We start from the raw sequence: 19,916 nt of genomic DNA, 5'->3' as shown, positions 1-19,916 counted from the left end.
ACTATTCATGAAGAAAATTTTTCGCGTCCATTAAATCCGAAAATATTTCTGTGGGTCTTAGAATAATTCTAGTACCCACTAAAATGATTTTGGATTCATTCTGAAACAATTTCAGATTAGTGAATTTCATCTGCGAAAAGCAACCAAACCGGTACCAGCAGCTCCGGAACATTTCCGGTTTTTATCTCGAAAAATTCCCAGAAGTTTCCAGAATAATTCTGGCACCCTCCAAGAATTATCAAGCGTGTCCCGAAACCAATTTGACTTAATGGTATATCCCGAAACAACTTTTCGGTTTTACGAAACTATTTCGCTATTCTCTCTCCGGAACTCTTCCATTGTCTCCGAAACTTTTTTGGCAAATTTCTCTTAGACTCCCTGTCTAGTATTCAGCAGATAGATGACCCTTAAGCGTGTGACCCTATAAGTTCGGTGAAGCATAGACATGACCGGAACACTTTCTGATCAGTGATCAACATCGGAGTCGTGGACACCCATATTGACCCCTATACCCACTCGAATGAATATTCGAGTGAACCTCCAGTTGCCGTGTGCTAATCCTGTTGCTTCGTGATATGTTACATATACCCGAGGCGAGACATGTTGGCATCCCCGTGGATCAACAACTTGTCCACTATACCAGCTACCTCGTTACCGGTATTGTTCTCTTTTATCGTTCCCGTGTTTCGGCATCCCCGTGATCAAATCACAAAGTGTCTGGCCAGACGATGATGGATACCGTAACACCGAGAGGGCCCAGAGATATCTCTCCATTGTCGGAGGAGCAAATCCCAATCTTGAGCTATCATGTTACTTGACATACTTTTCCATGAACCCGTAAGCCGCTGTAATAGCCACCCATTTACGGATGATGTTTAACAAACCCCAAAGTTCATGAAGCAAGCATGAAGAAACTTGATACTCTCATGGTCTAAGGAATCATGCAAACGTTAACCATCTCTGTGTTATGTACCATTAACTTGTGATGAATGAATCTCATAGCATAGCATCAATCTGGGTCGATTCAACACAAATGTTCTCTTAACATTGTGCCCTCAAAGTTGCTGGCATAGATATGCCCATGATCAGGAAAACAGAACCATCATGCAACACTTGAGCTAGTCTTAGAGGCCAGACTAGGAATACTTCTTACCATTTATTATTCCACACGTGCATATGAGTCTTCCTCCGAGCCTCGTGTTATTGCAGACTCGAGAACCATAGCAGTTATAGCATGGAACATAAACATAATTATGAACATGGAGATAAATAATAGCATTTATTATTGCCTCTAGGGCATATCTCCTACACCACTCCCTAAAGTATGCACAAGAGACAAAGGGAAACAGGGGGAAAACATAGCACCGGGCGGTGGTAGTTGATATGTCTCCAACGTATCTATAATTTTTTATTGTTCCATGCTGTTATATTATCAATCTTGGATGTTTTATAATCATTTTATATGATTTTTTGGTACTAACCTATTGACATAGTGCCAATACCAGTTGCTATTTTCCGCATGTTTTTTTACATCGCAATAAATCAATACCAAACGGAGTCCAAATGCAACAAAACTTCACGAAGATTTTTTATGGAATAGAAGACACCTAATGGGCCAAGGTTGCGCCTGGGGGGGTGCTCCGAGGGGAGCACAACCCACCAGGGCGCGCCAGGAGGCCCAGGCACGCCCTGGTGGGTTGTGCCCACCTCAGGTGCCCCCCGGACCGCCTCTTTGCTCTATAAATACCCCAATATTCCAGAAATCCTAGGGGAGTCGTCGAAAATCAATTCCAGCTGCCGCAGAGTCCAGAACCACCAGATCCAATCTAGACACCATCACAGAGGGGTTCACCACTTCCATTGGTGCCTCTCCGATGATGCGTGAGTAGTTCTTTGTAGACCTTCGGGTCATAGTTAGTAGCTAGATGGCTTCCTCTCTCTCGCTGAATTCTCAATACAATGGTCTCTTGGAGATCCATATGATGTAACTCTTTTTGCGGTGTGTTTGTTGGGATCGGATGACTTTGAGTTTATGATCAGATCTATCTGTTCATATCCATGAAAGTTATTTGAGTTTCTTTGATCTCTTATATGCATGATTTCTTATAGCCTCGTATTTCTTCTCCGATATTTGGATTTTGTTTGGCCAACTTGATATATTTATCTTGTAATGGGAAGAGGTGCTTTGTAGTGGGTTCGATCTTACGGTGCTTGATCCCAGTGACAGAAGGGGAACTGACACGTATGCATCGTTGCTACTAAGGATAAAACGATGGGGTCTACCTCTACATAGATAGATCTTGTCTACATAATGTCATCGTTCTTATTGCATTACTCCGTTTCTCCATGAACTTAATACACTAGATGCATGCTGGACAGCGGTCGATGTGTGGAGTAATAGTAGTTGATGCAGGCAGGAGTCGGTCTACTAATCTTGGACGTGATGCCTATATAATGATCATTGCCTAGATATCGTCATGATTATTTGAAGTTCTATCAATTGCCCAACAATAATTTGTTTACCCACCGTTTGCTATTTTTCTCGAGAGAAGCCACTAGTGAAACCTACGGCCCCCGGGTCTCTTTCTTATATATTTGCCTTTGTGATCTACTTTTCCTTTTCTTTTATTTTCATATCTACTAAACTAAAAATACAAAAATACCTTGCTGCATTTTATTATTATTTATTTTATTTGGCGTTCGATCTATCAATCTACTACAATTTCCTCACGTCCGTTTGCCATCTGGTGTCGTTGCCCGAAAGGGATTGACAACCCCTTTAACACGTCGGGTTGCGAGTAGTTGTTATTTGTGTGCAGGTGTTGTTTACGTTGTGTTGCTTGGTTCTCCTACTGGTTCGATAACCTTGGTTTCTTCACTGAGGGAAATACCTACTGTCGTTGTGCTGCATCATCTCTTCCTCTTTGGGGAAATACCGACGTAGTCCTAGCAGACATCAGTAGCCGCGGTAGTAGGAGCGGTAGTACCACCGGTACTACCGCCCTTACTACCGCTACCACATCCGCCCATTTTTCTGGGGACAAATGAGTACCACGGTAGTACCCTGAGGAACCACCGTAGATCCAGACATGAAAAATCGAGGTCCCAGCCACGAGCGGTAGTGCGAGCGGTGGTTATAGCGGTATTACCGCCTATAGGCGGTACTATCATTGCAGCCAGCGGTACTACCGCTTGTGGTTCTTCTCCCCTCCTTCGATGCAAACAGAGGACAACTCCAATGAAACGAAAGGGGTTGATGGGTGCAATATGAGTGTGTACGTGTTGATTCCACCCGAACCTTTCCGACACGGACCCCCTCTTGATAGTATGGTTTTCCCTATGACTCAAGTCCACCAGAAAAGAACCGCGAGAAATAAAACCGTCTCCTCTTGAAACTCCGAGGGGAACGAATTGTCTTGTGCCATATGCTTGATAGTCTGAAAAGCTCAGTGCAAACGATTAGTCTGCAAACATGTTGTCATCAATCACCAAAACCACTTAGGAAGAAATATGCCCTAACAAGGGCTTGTGGTTATCTTCATGACAAACTCAAGTTCATCGAAAATGGATTTGGTATGTGTCTTCTATTTGCATTTTTGGTGTTGGAGATTTTGTCGTTTCTTATTTTAGGAAAGGTTATCACCTTTATATAGTTGACATTTTCTCTCTTGCTAGTTCTGACTATTCCCACTCTTGATTTGACAACTCCAGCTGTTAGCTTCCTATCAAGCTTGAGTTCGTCAAAATCAGACTTCAGTTGCAAAAGTTATGGTTGCTTTGGTTTTAATTGTCTGAGTGCCCGGAGCCTTTCATGTCCGGGTGCCCAAAGGCTCCAGAGAGTTTTTTCCTTGAGCTCCGCCCTGCCCGAGTGCCTGAGGGTGGGCTTTTATTCTCGGATGCGTCTGGGTGGCCGAGGTCTTGGACCTCTGGGTACCTGACCATCCCTTACACCTACCGGCTGCCCTATCCGGGTACCCGGGGTCTTTGCCCTCGGGTGCCCGGGGTAGCCCATTTGTTCCTTGGTTGGTCCGGGTGCCAAGACCCCTTTGATTTGGTGTGGCTATGCAACAGTCATTTTTCTCCCGGGGTATAAACCCCCCTTCTTCCACCTCCAACCCTTCTTTTTGGAGCACAATGTTCTCCTCCATTGTTGACCTCCAAAAGCTTTATTTCTCTCTATTCCTCCCATAACTCTTGATTCTTTTGAGGGAAAATAGAGAGGAGATTTGTATCTATAATTCCACCATTCATTTTCTCCTCTAAGTGAGGGAAACCTTGTGGATCTAGATTTTGGAGTTTTTTTTGTGTTCTTCCTCTCATATTCCTCCGTAGCATTAGTTGTTGTGGTGGGATTTGGGAGAGAAGCACTTGAGCACTTTGTGTGTTCTTGGCATTGCATTAGTTGTGTTGGTTTTAATTCTCCACGGTGATTCGTGGAACTGAAAGTTGAGAAGCTCATTACTCTTGGGTGCTTGATACCCTAGAGCTTGTTCCTCTTGGGTGTTCGAGCGCCCTAGATGGTTGTTGTTGTCGCAAAGCTCATTCATTGTGGTGTAAAGGTTCTGACAAGCAACGGGAGCCTCCAATTAAGTTGTGGATATTGCCCTAGGCAGTTTGTACGGGTTCGGTGACTGCCCTCAAGGGTCTCCAATTGCACGAGTTCGGTGACCGCCCTCAAGGGCCTCTTAGTGGAGTCACGACACCTTGCATTGTGCGAGGGCATGAGGAGAATACGGTGAGCCATTGTGGCGTTTGGGAGCATTGTGCTGAAGGAAATATGCCCTAGAGGCAATAATAAATTTGTTATTTTATATTTCCTTATTCATGATAAAGGTTTATTATTCATGCTAGAATTGTATTGACCGGAAACCTAAATACATGTGTGAATACATAAAGAAATGTCGTGTCCCTAGTGAGCGTCTACTAGACTAGCTCGTTGATCAAAGATGGTTAAGGTTTCCTAACCATAGACATGTGTTGTCATTTGATAATAGGATCACATCATTAGGAGAATGATGTGATGGACAAGACCCATCCGTTAGCTTAGCATAATGATCGTTCAGTTTTATTGCTATTGCTTTCTTCATGTCAAATACATATTCCTTCGACTATGAGATTATGCAACTCCCGGATACTGGAGGAATTCCTTGTGTGCTATAAAACGTCACAATGTAACTGGGTGATTATAAAGATGCTCTACAGGTATCTCCGAAGGTGTTTGTTGAGTTGGCATAGATCGAGATTAGGATTTGTCACTCCGAGTATCGGAGAGGTATCTCTGGGCCCTCTCGGTAATACACATCATAAGCTTTCAAGCAAACGACTAAGGAGTTAGTCACGAGGTGATGTATTACGGAACGAGTAAAGAGACTTGTCGGTAACGAGATTAAACTAGGTATGAAGATACCAACGGTCTAATCTCGGGCAAGTAACATACCTATGGACAAAGGAAATTACGTATGTTGTCATAACGGTTCGGCCGATAAAGATCTTCATAGAATATGTAGGAGCCAATATGGGCATCCAGGTTCTGCTATTGGTTATTGACTGGAGAGGTGTCTCGGTCATGTTTACATAGTTCTCGAACCCGTAGGGTCCGCACGCTTAACGTTCGTTGACAATATAGTATTATATGAGTTATGTGATTTGGTGACCGAATGTTGTTCGGAGTCCCGGATGAGATCAGGAACATAACGAGGAGTCTCTAAATGGTCGAGAGGTAAAGATTGATATATAGGACGATGGTATTCGGACACCAGAAGTGTTCCGGAGGGTACCAGGTACTTATCGGGTCACCGGAAAGGAGTTTCGGGCACCCCCGGCAAAGATATGGGCCTGAAGGGCCAAGTGAGGGAAGACACCAGCCCTGGTGCGCCCCTATAGAGGCCAGACCTATGAGGAGGAGAAGGAAAGAGGGGAGGGCAAGGAAAGTGTGGATTAGGATTCCTACTTCCTTCCCTCTCCCCCCCCCTCTTTCCTTCCCCCTCGGTTATATATGGCAGGGGGGCGCGCGGCTTGGGAGGGACTCCAAGTAGGATTCCTCCTACTTGGGTGCCTCCTATGGCTGCTCCTCCCTCCCTCCCACCTATATATATGAGGAGGGGGGCTCCTAGCATACAACAGACAATTGCCTAGCCGTGTGTGGCGCCCCCCCCCCCTCCACCATTACCACCTCGGTCATATTTTCGTAGTGCTTAGGTGAAGGCCTGCGGAGATCACTTCACCATCACCATTGCCATGCCATCGTGCTGACGGAACTCATCTACTACCTCGACGTCTTGTTGGATCAAGAAGGCGAGGAACGTCACTGAGCTAAACATGTGCAGAACGCGGAGGTGTCGTACATTCGGTACTTGATCGGTTGAAGCGCGAAGAAGTTCGACTACATCAACCGGGTTGTGAAACGCTTACTCTTACGGTCTACAAGGGTACATAGACACACTCTCCCACTTGTTGCTATGCATCTCCATGGATAGATCATTGCGTGTGCGTAGAATTTTTTTGTTTTCCATGCAACGTTTCCCAACAGTGGCATCAGAGCCAGGTCTATGCGTAGATGATATGCACGAGTAGAACACAAATAGTTTTGGGCGGTGATCGTCATATTGCTTACCACCAATGTCTTATTTTGATTCGGCGGTATTGTTGGATTAACCGGCCCGGACCAACCTTACATGACCACGTTCATGAGACCGGTTCCACCGACAGACATGTGATGACCCACAAGTATAGGGGATCTATCGTAGTCCTTTCGATAAGTAAGAGTGTCGAACCCAACGAGGAGCAGAAGGAAATGACAAGCGGTTTTCGGTAAGGCATTCTCTGCAAGCACTGAAATTATCGGTAACAGATAGTTTTGTGATAAGGTAATTTGTAACGGGTAACAAGTAACAAAAGTAAACAAGGTGCAGCAAGGTGGCCCAATCCTTTTTGTAGCAAAGGACAAGCCTGGACAAACTCTTATATAAAGGAAAATGCTCCCGAGGACACATGGGAATTATCATGAAGCTAGTTTTCATCATGCTCATATGATTCGCGTTCGTTACTTTGATAATTTGATATGTGGGTGGACCGGTGCTTGGGTACTGCCCTTCCTTGGACAAGCATCCCACTTATGATTAACCCCTCTTGCAAGCATTCGCAACTACAAAAGAAGTATTAAGGTAAACCTAACCATAGCATGAAACGTATGGATCCAAATCAGCCCCTTACGAAGCAACACATAAACTAGGGTTTAAGCTTCTGTCACTCTAGCAACCCATCATCTACTTATTACTTCCCAATGCCTTCCCCTAGGCCCAAACAATGGTGAAGTGTCATGTAGTCGACGTTCACATAACACCACTAGAGGAAAGACAACATACATCTCATCAAAATATCGAACGAATACCAAATTCACATGACTACTTATAGCAAGACTTCTCCCATGTCCTCAGGAACAAACGTAACTACTCACAAATCATATTCATGTTCATAATCAGAGGGGTATTAATATGCGTAAAGGATCTAAACATATGATCTTCCACCAAATAAACCAACTAGCATCAACTACAAGGAGTAATCAACACTACTAGCAACCCAAGGTACCAATCTGAGGTTTTGAGACAAAGTTTGGATACAAGAGATGAACTAGGGTTTGAGATGAGATGGTGCTAGTGAAGATGTTGATGGAGATTGACCCCCTCCCGATGAGAGGATCGATGGTGATGATTTCCCCCTCCCGGAGGGATGTTTCCCCGGCAGAACAGCTCCACCGGAGCCCTAGATTGTTTTCGCCAGGTTCCGCCTCGGGACGGCGGCGCTTCGTCCCGAAAGCTTCCTTCTGATTTTTCCAGGGCGAAAGACTTCATATAGCAAAAGATGGGCACCCGAGGCCTGCCAGGGGGCCCACGAGGCGGGGGGCGCGCCCCCACCCTCGTGGACAGGGTGTGGCCCCCCTCTCGTGCTTTCTTCGCCCAATATTTTTAATATATTCCAAAACTGACTTTCTTGGAGTTTCAGGACTTTTGGAGTTGTGCATAATAGGTCTCTAATATTTGCTCCTTTTCCATCCCAGAATTCCAGCTGCCGGCATTCTCCCTCTTCGTGTAAACCTTGTAAAATAAGAGAGAAAAGGCATAAGTATTGTGACATTATGTGTAACAACAGCTCATAATGCAATAAATATCGATATAAAAGCATGATGCAAAATGGACGTATCAACATGCAACTAGTTTTGCATAAAGGTGGCTGGCGGGTGTCTGTTTCTCCTACTTTAGTAGAGTCAAATTTAACTGCGGCCGGTCCTTGTTGAAGGTTAAAACAGCAAACTTGATAAATCACCGTTGTGGTTTTGATGCGTAGGTAAGAACGGTTCTTACTAGAAGCCCGTAGCAGCCACATAAAACTTGCAACAACAAAGTAGAGGACGTCTAACTTGTTTTTGCAGGGCATGTTGTGATGTGATACGGTCAAGACATGATGTGATATACGTTGTTGTATGAGATGATCATGTTTTGTAAAACATATCGGCAACCGGCAGGAGCCTTATAGTTGTCTCTTTATTGTATGAAATGCAAACGTTGTGTAATTGCTTTACTTTATCACTATGCATTAGCAATAGTTATAGAAGCAATAATTGGCGAGACGACCACGACGCCACGATGGAGATCAAGGTATCGAGCCGGTGATGATGGAGATCATAACGATGCTTTGGAGATGGAGATCAAAAGCACAAGATGATGATGGCCATATCATGTCACATATTTTGATTGCATGTGATGTTTATCTTTTATGCATCTTATTTTGCTTAGTACGGCGGTAGCATTATAAGATGATCCCTTAGCTAGGTATAAGTGTTCTCCCTGAGTATGCACCGTTGTGACAGTTCCTCGTGTTGAGACACCACGTGATGATCGGGTGTGATTGACTCCACGTTCACATACAACGGGTGCAAGACAGTTTTGCACATGCGGAATACTTGGGTTAAACTTGACGAGCCTAGCATGTACAGACATGGCCTCGAAACACTGGAGACCGAAAGGTCGAACGTGAATCATATAGTAGATATGAACAACATAGAGATGTTCACCATTGATGACTACTCCATCTCACATGATGATCGGACATGGTTTAGTTGATTTGGATCACGTATCATTTAGATGACTCGAGGGATGTCTATCTAAGTGGGAGTTCTTAAGTTATTTGATTAACTGAACTTAATTTATCATGAAATTAGTCCTAATTTTATTTGCATGTCTATGTTGTAGATCAATAGCTCACGATGTAGTTCCGTGTTTAATTTTGATATGTTCCTAGAGAAAAATAAGTTGAAAGATGATAGTAGTAATGATGCGGACTGGGTTCGTGATCTGAGGATTATCCTCATTGCTGCACAGAAGAATTATGTCCTTGATGCACCTCTAGGTGAAAGGCCTGTTGTAGGAGCAGATGTAGACGTTATGAATGTTTGGCAAGCTCGATATGATGACTACTTGATAGTTTAGTGCGCCATGCTTTACGGCTTAGAATCGGGACTTCAAAAATGTTTTTTGAACGCCACGGAGCATATGAGATGTTCCAAGAGCTGAAATCGGTATTTCAGACTCATGCCCGTGTCGAGAGGTATGAGACCTCTGACAAGTACTTTGCCTACAAGATGGAGGAGAATAGCTCAAGCAGTGAGCTTATGCTCAGAATGTCTGGGTACTGCAATCACTTGAATCAAGTGGGAGTTAATCTTCCAGATAAGATAGTGATTGACAGAGTACTCTTGTCACTATCACGAGCTACTAGAACTTTGTGATGAACTATAATATGCAAGGGATGACGAAAATGATTCCCAAGATCTTTGCGATGTTGAAATCGGCGAAGGTAGAAATCAAGAAACAACATCAAGTGTTGATGATTAACAAGACCACTAGTTTCAAGAAAAAGGGCAAGGGAAAGAAAGGGAACTTCAAGTAGAATGGCAAGCAAGTTGCCACTCCCGTGAAGAAACCCAAAGCTAGACCTAAGCCTGAAACTGAGTGCTTCTACTGCAAAGGGAATGGTCACTGGAAGCAGAACTGCCCCAAATACGTGGCGGATAAGAAGGATGGCAAAGTGAACAGAGGTATATTTGATATACATGTTATTGATGTGTACTTTACTAGTGCTCATAGTAGCCCATGGGTATTTGATACCGGTTCAGTTGCTAAGATTAGTAACTCGAAACAGGAGTTGCAAAAATGAACGGAGACTAGTTAAGGGCGAGGTGACGATGTATGTTGGAAGTGATTCCAAGGTTGATAAGATCACCATCGCATACTCCCTCTACCTTCAGGGTTAGTGTTGAACCTAAATAAATATTATTTGGTGATTGCATTGAAAATGAATACGATTGGATCATGTTTATTGCAATACGGTTATTCATTTAAGTGAGATAATAATTGTTGTTCTGTTTACATGAATAATACCTTCTATGGTCATACACCCAATGTAAAGGGTTTATTGAATCTCAATCGTAGTGATACACATATTCATAATATTGATGCCAAAAGATGCAAAGTTGATAATGATAGTGCAACATATTTGTGGCACTGCTGTTTAGGTCATATTGGTGTAAGCGCATGAAGAAACTCCATGCTGACGGGCTTTTGGAATCACTTGATTATGAATCATTTGATACTTGCGAACCATGCCTCATAGGCAAGATGACTAAAACTCAGTTCTCCGGAACAATGGAGCGAACTAATGACTTATTGGAAATAATACATACCGATGTATGCAGTCCGATGAGTGTTGAAGCTCGCGGCGGGTATCGTTATTTTCTGACCTTCACAGATGATTTTAGCAGATATGGGTATATCTACTTAATGAAACACAAATCTGAAACATTTGAAAAGTTCAAAGAATTTTAGAGTGAAGTGGAGAATCATCGTAACAAGAAAATAAAGTTTCTACGATCTGATCGCAGAGGCGAATATTTGAGTTGCAAGTTTGGCCTTCATATAAAACAATGTGGAATAGTTTCATAACTCACGCCACCTGGAACACCACAACGTAATGGTGTGTCCAAACGTCGTAATCGTACTTTATTTGATATGGTGCGATCTATGATGTCTCTTACCGATTTACCACTATCATTTTGGGGTTATGCATTAGAGATAGATGCATTCACATTAAATAGGGCACCATGAAAATCCGTTGAGACGACACCGTATGAACTGTGGTTTGGCAAGAAACCTAAGCTGTCATTTCTTAAAGTTTGGGGATGCGACGCCTATGTCAAAAGGCTTCAGCCTGATAAGCTCGAACCTAAATTGGAGAAGTGCATCTTCATAGGATACCCTAAGGAAATAATTGGGTACACCTTCTACCACAGATCCGAATGCAAGATCTTTTTTGCTAAGAAGGGGTCCTTTCTTGACAAGGAGTTTCTCTCGAAAGAAGTGAGTGGGAGGAAAGTAGAACTTGATGAGGTAATTGTACATTCCCTCAAATTGGAGAGTAGCACATCACAGAAAACCATTCTCGTGATGCCTACACCAACTAGAGAGGAAGCTAATGGTGATGATCATAAAACTTTAGATCAAGTTACTACTGAACTTCGTAGGTCAACCAGAGCATGATCCGCACTAGAGTGGTACGGTAATCCTGTTCTAGAAATCGTGTTACTAGACCAAGGCGAACCTACGAACTATGAAGAAGCTATGATGAGCGTAGATTCCGACAGATGGCTTGAGGCCATGAAATCTGAGATAGGATCCATGTATGAGAACAAAGTGTGGACTTTGGTGGATTTGCCCGATGATCGGCAAGCCATAGAGAATAAATGGATCTTCAAGAAGAAGACTGACGTTGATGGTAATGTTACTGTCTACAAAGCTCTACTTGTCGCAAAAGGTTTTCGACAAGTTCAAGGGGTTGACTACGATGAGACTTTCTGGCCCGCAGCTATCCTTAAGTCTGTCTGAATCATGTTAGCAATTGCCGCATTTTATGATTATGAAATCTAGCGAATGGGCGTCAAAACTGCATTCCTTAATGGATATCTTAAAGAAGAATTGTATATGATGCAACCAGAAGGTTTCGTCGATCCTAAAGGTGCTAATGAAGTGTGCAAGCTCCAGCGATCCATCTATGGACTGGTGCTAGCATCTCGGAGTTGGAATATACGCTTTGATGAGGTGATCAAAGCATATGGTTTTATACAGACTTACAGTGAAGCCTGTATTTACAAGAAAGTGAGTGGGAGCTCTGTAGCATTTCTGATATTATATGTGGATGACATATTGTTGATCGGAAATGATATAGAATTTCTGAATAGCATAAAAGGATACTTGAATAGAATTTTTCAATGAAAGACCTCAGTGAAGCTGCTTATATATTGGGCATCAAGATCTATAGGGATAGATCAATATGCTTAATAGGACTTTCACAAAGCACATACCTTGGCAAAGTTTTGAAGAAGTTCAAAATAGATCAGTCAAAGAAAGGGTTCTTGCCTGTGTTGCGAGGTGTCAAGTTGAGTAAGACTCAAAGCCTGACCACGGCAGAAGATAGAGGGAGAATGAAAGTCATTCCCTATGCCTCAGCCATAGGTTCTATAAAGTATGCCATGCAGTGTACCAGACCTATTGTGTACCTTGCCAAGAGTTTGACAAGGGGGTACAATAGTGATCTAGGAGTAGATCACTGGACAACGGTCAAAATTGTCCTTAGGTACCTAAGAGGACTAAGGAAAAGTTCTCGGTTATGGAGGTGATAAAGAGTTCGTCGTAAAGGGTTACATCGATGCAAGCTTTGACGCCGATCGGGATGACATTAAGTCACAATCTGCATACGTATTGAAAGTGGGAGCAATTAGCTAGAGTAGCTCCATGCAGAGCATTGTAGACATAGAAATTTGCAAAATACATACGGCTCTGAATGTGGCAGACCCATTGACTAAAACTCTCTCACAAGCAAAACATGATCACACCTTAGTACTCTATGGATGTTAATCACATGGCGATGTGAACTAGATTATTGAATCTAGTAAACCCTTTGGGTGTTTGTCACATGGTGATGTGAACTATTGGTGTTAATCACATGGCGATGTGAACTAGATTATTGACTCTAGTGCAAGTGGGAGACTGAAGGAAATATGCCCTAGAGGCAATAATAAATTTGTTATTTTATATTTCCTTATTCATGATAAAGGTTTATTATTCATGCTAGAATTGTATTGATCGAAAACCTAAATACATGTGTGAATACATAAACAAATATCGTGTCCCTAGTGAGCCTCTACTAGACTAGCTCGTTGATCAAAGATGGTTAAGGTTTCCTAACCATAGACATGTGTTGTTATTTGATAACGGGATCACATCATTAGGAGAATGATGTGATGGACAAGACCCATCCGTTAGCTTAGCATAATGATCGTTCAGTTCTATTGCTATTGCTTTCTTCATGTCAAATACATATTCCTTCGACTATGAGAATATGCAACTCCCGGATACCGGAGGAGTGCCTTGTGTGCTATCAAACGTCACAACGTAACTGGGTGATTATAAAGATGCTATACAGGTATCTCCGAAGGTGTTTGTTGAGTTGGCATAGATCGAGATTAGGATTTGTCACTCCGAGTATCAGAGAGGTATCTCTGGGCCCTCTCGGTAATACACATCATAAGCTTGCAAGCAAATGACTAAGGAGTTAGTAATGAGGTGATGTATTACGGAACGAGTAAAGATACTTGCCGGTAACGAGATTGAACTAGGTATGAAGATACCAACGATCGAATCTCGGGCAAGTAACATACCGATGGACAAAGGGAATTATGTATGTTGTCATAACGGTTCGACCGATAAAGATCTTTGTAGAATATGTAGGAGCCAATATGGGCATCCAGGTTCTGCTATTGGTTATTGACCGGAGAGGTGTCTCGGTCATGTCTACATAGTTCTCGAACCCGTAGGGTCCGCACGCTTAACGTTCATTGACGATATAATATTATATGAGTTATGTGATTTGGTGACCGAATATTGTTCGGAGTCCCGGATGAGATCACGGACATGACGAGGAGTCTCGAAATGGTCGAGAGGTAAAGATTGATATATAGGACGATGGTATTCGGACACCGGAAGTGTTCCGGAGGGTACCAGGTACTTATCGGGTCACAGGAACGGAGTTTCGGGCACCCCCGGCAAAGATATGGGCTTTATGGGCCAAGTGAGGGAACACACCAGCCCTGATGCGCCCCTATAGAGGCCAGATCTATGATGAGGAGAAGGAAAGAGGGGAGGGCAAGGAAATTGTGGATTAGGATTCCTACTTCCTTCCCTCTCCCCCCTCTTTCCTTCCCCCTCGGTTATATATGGCAGGGGGGCGCGCGGCTTGGGAGGGACTTCAAGTAGGATTCCTCCTACATGGGTGCCTCCTATGGCTGCTCCTCCCTCCCTCCCACCTATATATATGAGGAGGGGGCGCCTAGCACACAACAGACAATTGTCTAGCCGTGTGAGGCGCCCCCCTCCACCGTTTACCACATCGGTCATATTTTTGTAGTGCTTATGCGAAGCCCTGCGGAGATCACTTCACCATCACCGTCACCATGTCGTTGTGCTGACGAAACTCATCTACTACCTCGATGTCTTGCTGGATCAAGAAGATGAGGGACGTCACCGAGCTGAACATGTGCAAAACGCGAAGGTGTCGTACGTTTGGTACTTGATCGGTTGAAGCCCGAAGAAGTTCGACTACATCAACCACGTTGTGAAACGCTTTCGCTTACGATCTACGAGGGTACGTAGACACACTCCCCCCCTCGTTGCTATGCATCTCCATGGATAGATCATTGCGTGTGCGTAGAATTTTTTTGTTTTCCATGCAACATTTCCCAAAATGTGCCTCCACACCGCTCGAACGGAGATTAGCATCCAAGTGTCAACTTCGGGATACATCATCGTCTCTGCATTCCTCGCTTATCTCTTACCCGAGCCATTTACTTATGCAATTACTTTGTCATAGCCTTTGTGCTTCAAGTTATATTTTGCTTGCTACCACATAGTTGTTTATCTTGTTTGGCATATGTTATTGGTGCGCATAGTTGAGCCTAGCTTATTTAGGTTTTGTGCTTAATAAATTAAACACTAGTTTTACTCCGCATTTATTCAAGCCTAAACCGTAATTGTTTTTAACAAGCCTATTCACCCCACCTCTAGACGACATCCAGTTCCTTTCAATCGGAGCCCACCGCGATTAAGGAGTTGATCTCAGCGGGAAGGACCCTTGGAGCCCCACCCCTTCGTTAGCTGTCTATCGGTTGTTTGTCGCCCTTCGACTACCCCTTTCGGGTTCTCTAGTGTTGTAGTGTGGCCCAGTTGATTGCTGCCCTTTGGCTACGTCGATAGTATCAAAGTTGTCATGGTTTGGTCTAAGTTAATCAGAGCTTCTCGTCTATGGTACCGGTGCTTCTCTTCCATTTGTGCCTCCCATTGGTTTTTGTCTCGGTCTTTGCACTAGTTTGCTTGTGGTGTGTGAGGATGGTGCCCACAATGTCTAGGCTATGCATTGATTTTTGATGGCGTTCTTGTGTTGCCTCGGCAAAGCGAAGGCGCCGCTCATTGGGGGTTTTCCTGGGGTGTCCTCATTGTGTGTGTGTGTGTGTGTGTTCGGGTGGAGGTAGGGCTACACAATTTTTTTTGGTTCTTTGTTTTTCTGCAATTCACGTGTGCGCTGGTTCATTTAAACATATCTTGTAAGAGGTTGTGAATCTTCATAGCAAAATATAGATGGAAATATTCATATGTATATCTCCTTGACTATTCAATAAAAAAGTACTATTTTAATTACATTTAAAATACCCCTTATGGGTGACACAGCGACAAGCATGTTCACAACTAACGTGCACTATTTAGGGGCATACAAAGAGTATGTGAAATTTCATCAATTCAATGAGAATTATATACAAATATATCAATGAACATGTATGTCTATGGGTTGTGCATCATATTAGGCGCATCCTTAGCAAGCACAACTTGACTTGTGTACCTAGCCAACTATGACGTCATTGTGACATATGGAGCCATCTTTGTCAGTTTGAGAATAATAACATGCCATGAAACACAACATCTCATTTGAGGTGAAATTTACTCATAGAAGTTTTTTCAGTTTTGCTAAAGCACATCTCTATGTGCTTTAAGTATTGCTCATCTAAGTCTTATGTCATTAATTTTACGCTAAGATTCATGCAAACATTTTCTTTTGTCTTTTCTCCTTCTATTTCTAATTTGATTGAGTGACATAGATGTATAATAACCAGAGCATATCTAGATGTGCCCTAAACGAACCTGAGTTTTTTTATAAAAAGAATTTGTCCAAAAATCCGCCAGTTCAAAGAGAACGCTTGTCCTGCCTTTTTGATCGATATGGTATACAATTAGATTCCATCTCTCATCGAAGAACTTTACAAAAAAAAATTGAACAATTATAGCATGGGCGACTATCGCCACGACGATGAAGCCGCCAATCCCGGCTCACCCCATCCATCTTCTTCGATGCCGCGAACCATCCCTGCACGGCAATCCTATGTCGTCGCATCCTCAGCGCCGTCTCTGACCAAGAAATCTGTGGTGGAGAATATACTGTGATTTTATGAAATTTATCCAGTCCACGGGAGCGACAGTAGACCCGTTAATACCGTTATAGCACGATCATGATAACCAGTTCTCGAATCCAGTCGTTGGCAAAGGACTCGACAAAAGTTTAGCAATCACGCTCACTGCCGGTGGGCTTCAGCTCAGGGGTCCCACACCTCAGCGACCTACAAACACACGGCTTTACAAAAAGACCCCACCTCGCAAATCATCTCTCCCAGGACAGGAGCATCCAAACGTTGGGAACAAAGGCGTTCTCCGCCGGCCGCTCGAGATGGCTCGCCCGGCCCCACAGGTCAGTCAGCAGCACCGCCATTTTACAATAAAGCCCCTTCTGATCTCCCGTCCACAAACGAACCCCTCACACCTGGACCCCACTCTCCAGCGAGCAGAAGCAGCAGAAGCCCAGCTGTCCAGGGGCAGAGCGGTAACTCCGCAGGGGCGGACGTGCCAACTGTGAGCCCGCGTATTTTATTGCGGGAAAAACCAGGGAGAAATTTATTTCCATCCGAGCCCCTGAAAAAATGCGTCCCCATTAAAACCTCTCTCCTTCCTTCCTGTCTCTCTCTCTCCCTAAAATCTCTCTCCTTCACCTCACTCTCTCTCCACCCCGACCCCCGCTGCCGAATCCCCAAACCCCCGCCGTCGCAATCATCCGCCCGTGGGGGCAGGCGCGCGCGGATTTCTGTGGACTCCGGCGTCCCCGGCCCGGATTGATCCCGCCGCTCCTCCCCTCCTCCCGATTCTCGCCATCCAATCCTTTGCTCCCTTCCTTTCCCGGCCGCCTCCCTGGTTTCTTGCCGAAATTGCCTGCCACCTGTTTGGACTCTGGACGCGCGCATAACTTGCCTCGCCATTGTGGCTGCTCTGCTCAGCCCGGCTGCTTCTTTGGATCTGCTAGCTCGCCTGCCGCCGGCCTCCGGTCCGCGCATGCCCGTCCTCCCCCGCTCCGAATCTCGTCCTCGTTTCGGAGGTCCTCGTATGCGGATGAGGAGGGGATCCTGACCTGACTCTTGCTCGGCTCCGGCGGTCCCCTTCTTGGATCCTCGCTCGCGGCGGAGGCGTGCCGGGATGGGTTTCTTGATCTGCGCCTGCCTCCTCCAGCTGCTCTTCTTGGGCTCTTCTCCGGCGGCGGCACAGTCACCGTCGCCGGCGAGGGCCCTGGACGCAATGCTGCAGGACTACGCGTACCGGGCCTTCGTCCGGCCGCACACCGGCATTGTCTACAACGCCACCGTGCCTGCGGACCTCGCCGGCGTCGCGGTGTCCGGGCTCCGCCTGCGCAGCGGCAGCCTGCGGAGGAAAGGCTTCTCCGACTACTTCGAGTTCAGCATCCCCCCTGGCGTCATCGTGCAGCCGTACGTCGAGAGGGTGGTGCTCGTGTACCACAACCTGGGCGAGCTGTCGGAGAAGTACTACCCGCTCCCCGGCTACACCTACCTCTCGCCCATTCTCGGGCTGCTGGTCTACGACGCTGCCAACTTGTCAGCAACGGGATTGTCCGAGCTGAGCATCGTCGCGTCAGGGAGCCCGATTTCTGTGAGTTTCAGCAATGTGAGGGCGGTGCCCCCAGGCAGTCCAGCGCCGCAGTGTGTGTGGTTTGATTTGGATGGGGTGCCACAGTTCCGGGGCTTGGAGGCAAACAACGTGTGTGCAACCTATCGCCGAGGGCACTTCTCCATAGTGGTGAACTCCAGTGAGGTTGCTCCTGCTCCAGGGCCTTCAGGCGCAATTGCCCCACCAATACCGACTAATGGTGGTCGTGATAAGGGTAGTTCGGACGCATGGAAGATTGCTGTCGGCGTTGTTGGGGGCGTCATTGCATTGGGGCTGTTGGCTTTGCTTCTGGTGTGTTTTGTCAGATATAAAAGGGAAAAGAAGATGGAGGTGATGGAACGAAATGCAGAGGTCGGGGAGACTTTGCGCATGGCGCAGGTTGGGCGGTCGCAAGCGCCTGTAGCGTTGGGAACGCGAACAAAACCTGTGATTGAGAGTGAGTACGTTGCCTAGTTGATTTTTGGTGTTCTGCAGAATTCAGGCAACAGCAGCAATGCTCTATGATGATGCCCTGAGATGTGGAATTGTCCACCGGTCAGTTGAGGCAGAAAGCATTCCATGTCAGTGAGGGTGCTGTGAATTGCTAGGTTTAGGGTTCAGCTGCTGCTCCTTGCGGGTAGCAAATTCTTTTGGCGGTTCTTATTAGGACTTGAATTGTTCTGCAATGGTTACTGTTGATGTTCATAGTCGCCATGTTCCTTGTTGGGTTCATCTGCAAGCAAGCAATGGAGAAGAGATATTTGTCATGCCAGATTTGGAATCCTTCGATTATTTTTTCATTGTTGTATTCAGAAGGAAAATGGGCCTGGCAATAAGGCTGAGGTAATATTCATTGCACATGCCATTGTGCTGTTCCAGTGAAATTCATATAGGTTCCAACTCAATTCCATTTTGGTGCCTTTTAGCTTCTCCTGTTTGGACAAATGTTTAATACAATGTAAATGTTTACTCATTTAGTTTGGTTTGGTAACTAATCTGCTTATTTAGATTTCATTGTTGCTTGTTTTAACATGCGGTCTGTATGCAGTGAGAACCTTCCTTTTTTCTTCTCAGAAAGGTTATCATTTCTGGCTGTACCTTCTTGATGATCCAACCTTGTGATTTAACAATTAACATGCAGTCTGTGTGCAGTGAGAACTTTCCTCTGTCTTCTGAGAAATGTTCGCATTTCTAGCTGTACCTGATTGATGATCGAACCTTGTGATTTAACATTCAGTCTGTGTGCAATGAAAATTTTCCTTTGTCTTGTTAGAGATGTATGCATTTCTAGCTGTACTTTCTTGATGATCGAACCGTATGATTTGTTTCCAAAGTAATACTAAACTCTTGGAACTTACAAGGGTGTCATTGTTATTGTTTGTTATTAACAATTTTAGTTTCTTTCATGCTGAGTTGGGTAAGAATGGCTTGAATGCAGCTTTATAAAATAGCAAAAGAATGTATAATTGGTGTAAGTGTGGTCAGACATCAAACTGAAGATAGAACAGATGATTTGATAATTCTGTGCTACAAAATGAGAGAAAAATATATTCGTTGGTATGATTTCGGGTCAGTCTGCTGTTTCAAAGTTAGTTAGGACTTTAGGGTATTATTTTTCCAGCATAGTGTTGTTCGTGAGGCATTGGACGATGGACGGCGAAAGCAAGGTGCATTTACATTAGAATAATTTAGTTTCAAGTCTGTTGCATAAGCTCCTGTCTTTAGTATTGTTCATCACCTTTACCTAGGCTGGTCACGGAACTGTCCTTTGTTTCT

At 44.6% G+C, this 19,916-nt stretch overlaps 1 protein-coding gene across 1 annotated transcript; it reads left to right on the top strand.

Moving 5' to 3' along the window:
- The first annotated feature begins 17,123 nt into the window (after positions 1-17,123).
- On the top strand, positions 17,124-19,113 carry LOC123096505 (uncharacterized). The gene has a single exon (XM_044518246.1). The coding sequence runs from the start codon at positions 17,676-17,678 to the stop codon at positions 18,612-18,614; it is 939 nt and encodes a 312-aa protein (XP_044374181.1). The 5' UTR covers positions 17,124-17,675; the 3' UTR covers positions 18,615-19,113.
- Positions 19,114-19,916: the final 803 nt, after the last annotated feature.

This window comes from Triticum aestivum, chromosome 4D (genome assembly GCF_018294505.1).
Source record: "Triticum aestivum cultivar Chinese Spring chromosome 4D, IWGSC CS RefSeq v2.1, whole genome shotgun sequence".
Lineage (NCBI taxonomy): Eukaryota > Viridiplantae > Streptophyta > Magnoliopsida > Poales > Poaceae > Triticum > Triticum aestivum.
This window is presented reverse-complemented; position numbering and strand designations above follow the sequence as displayed.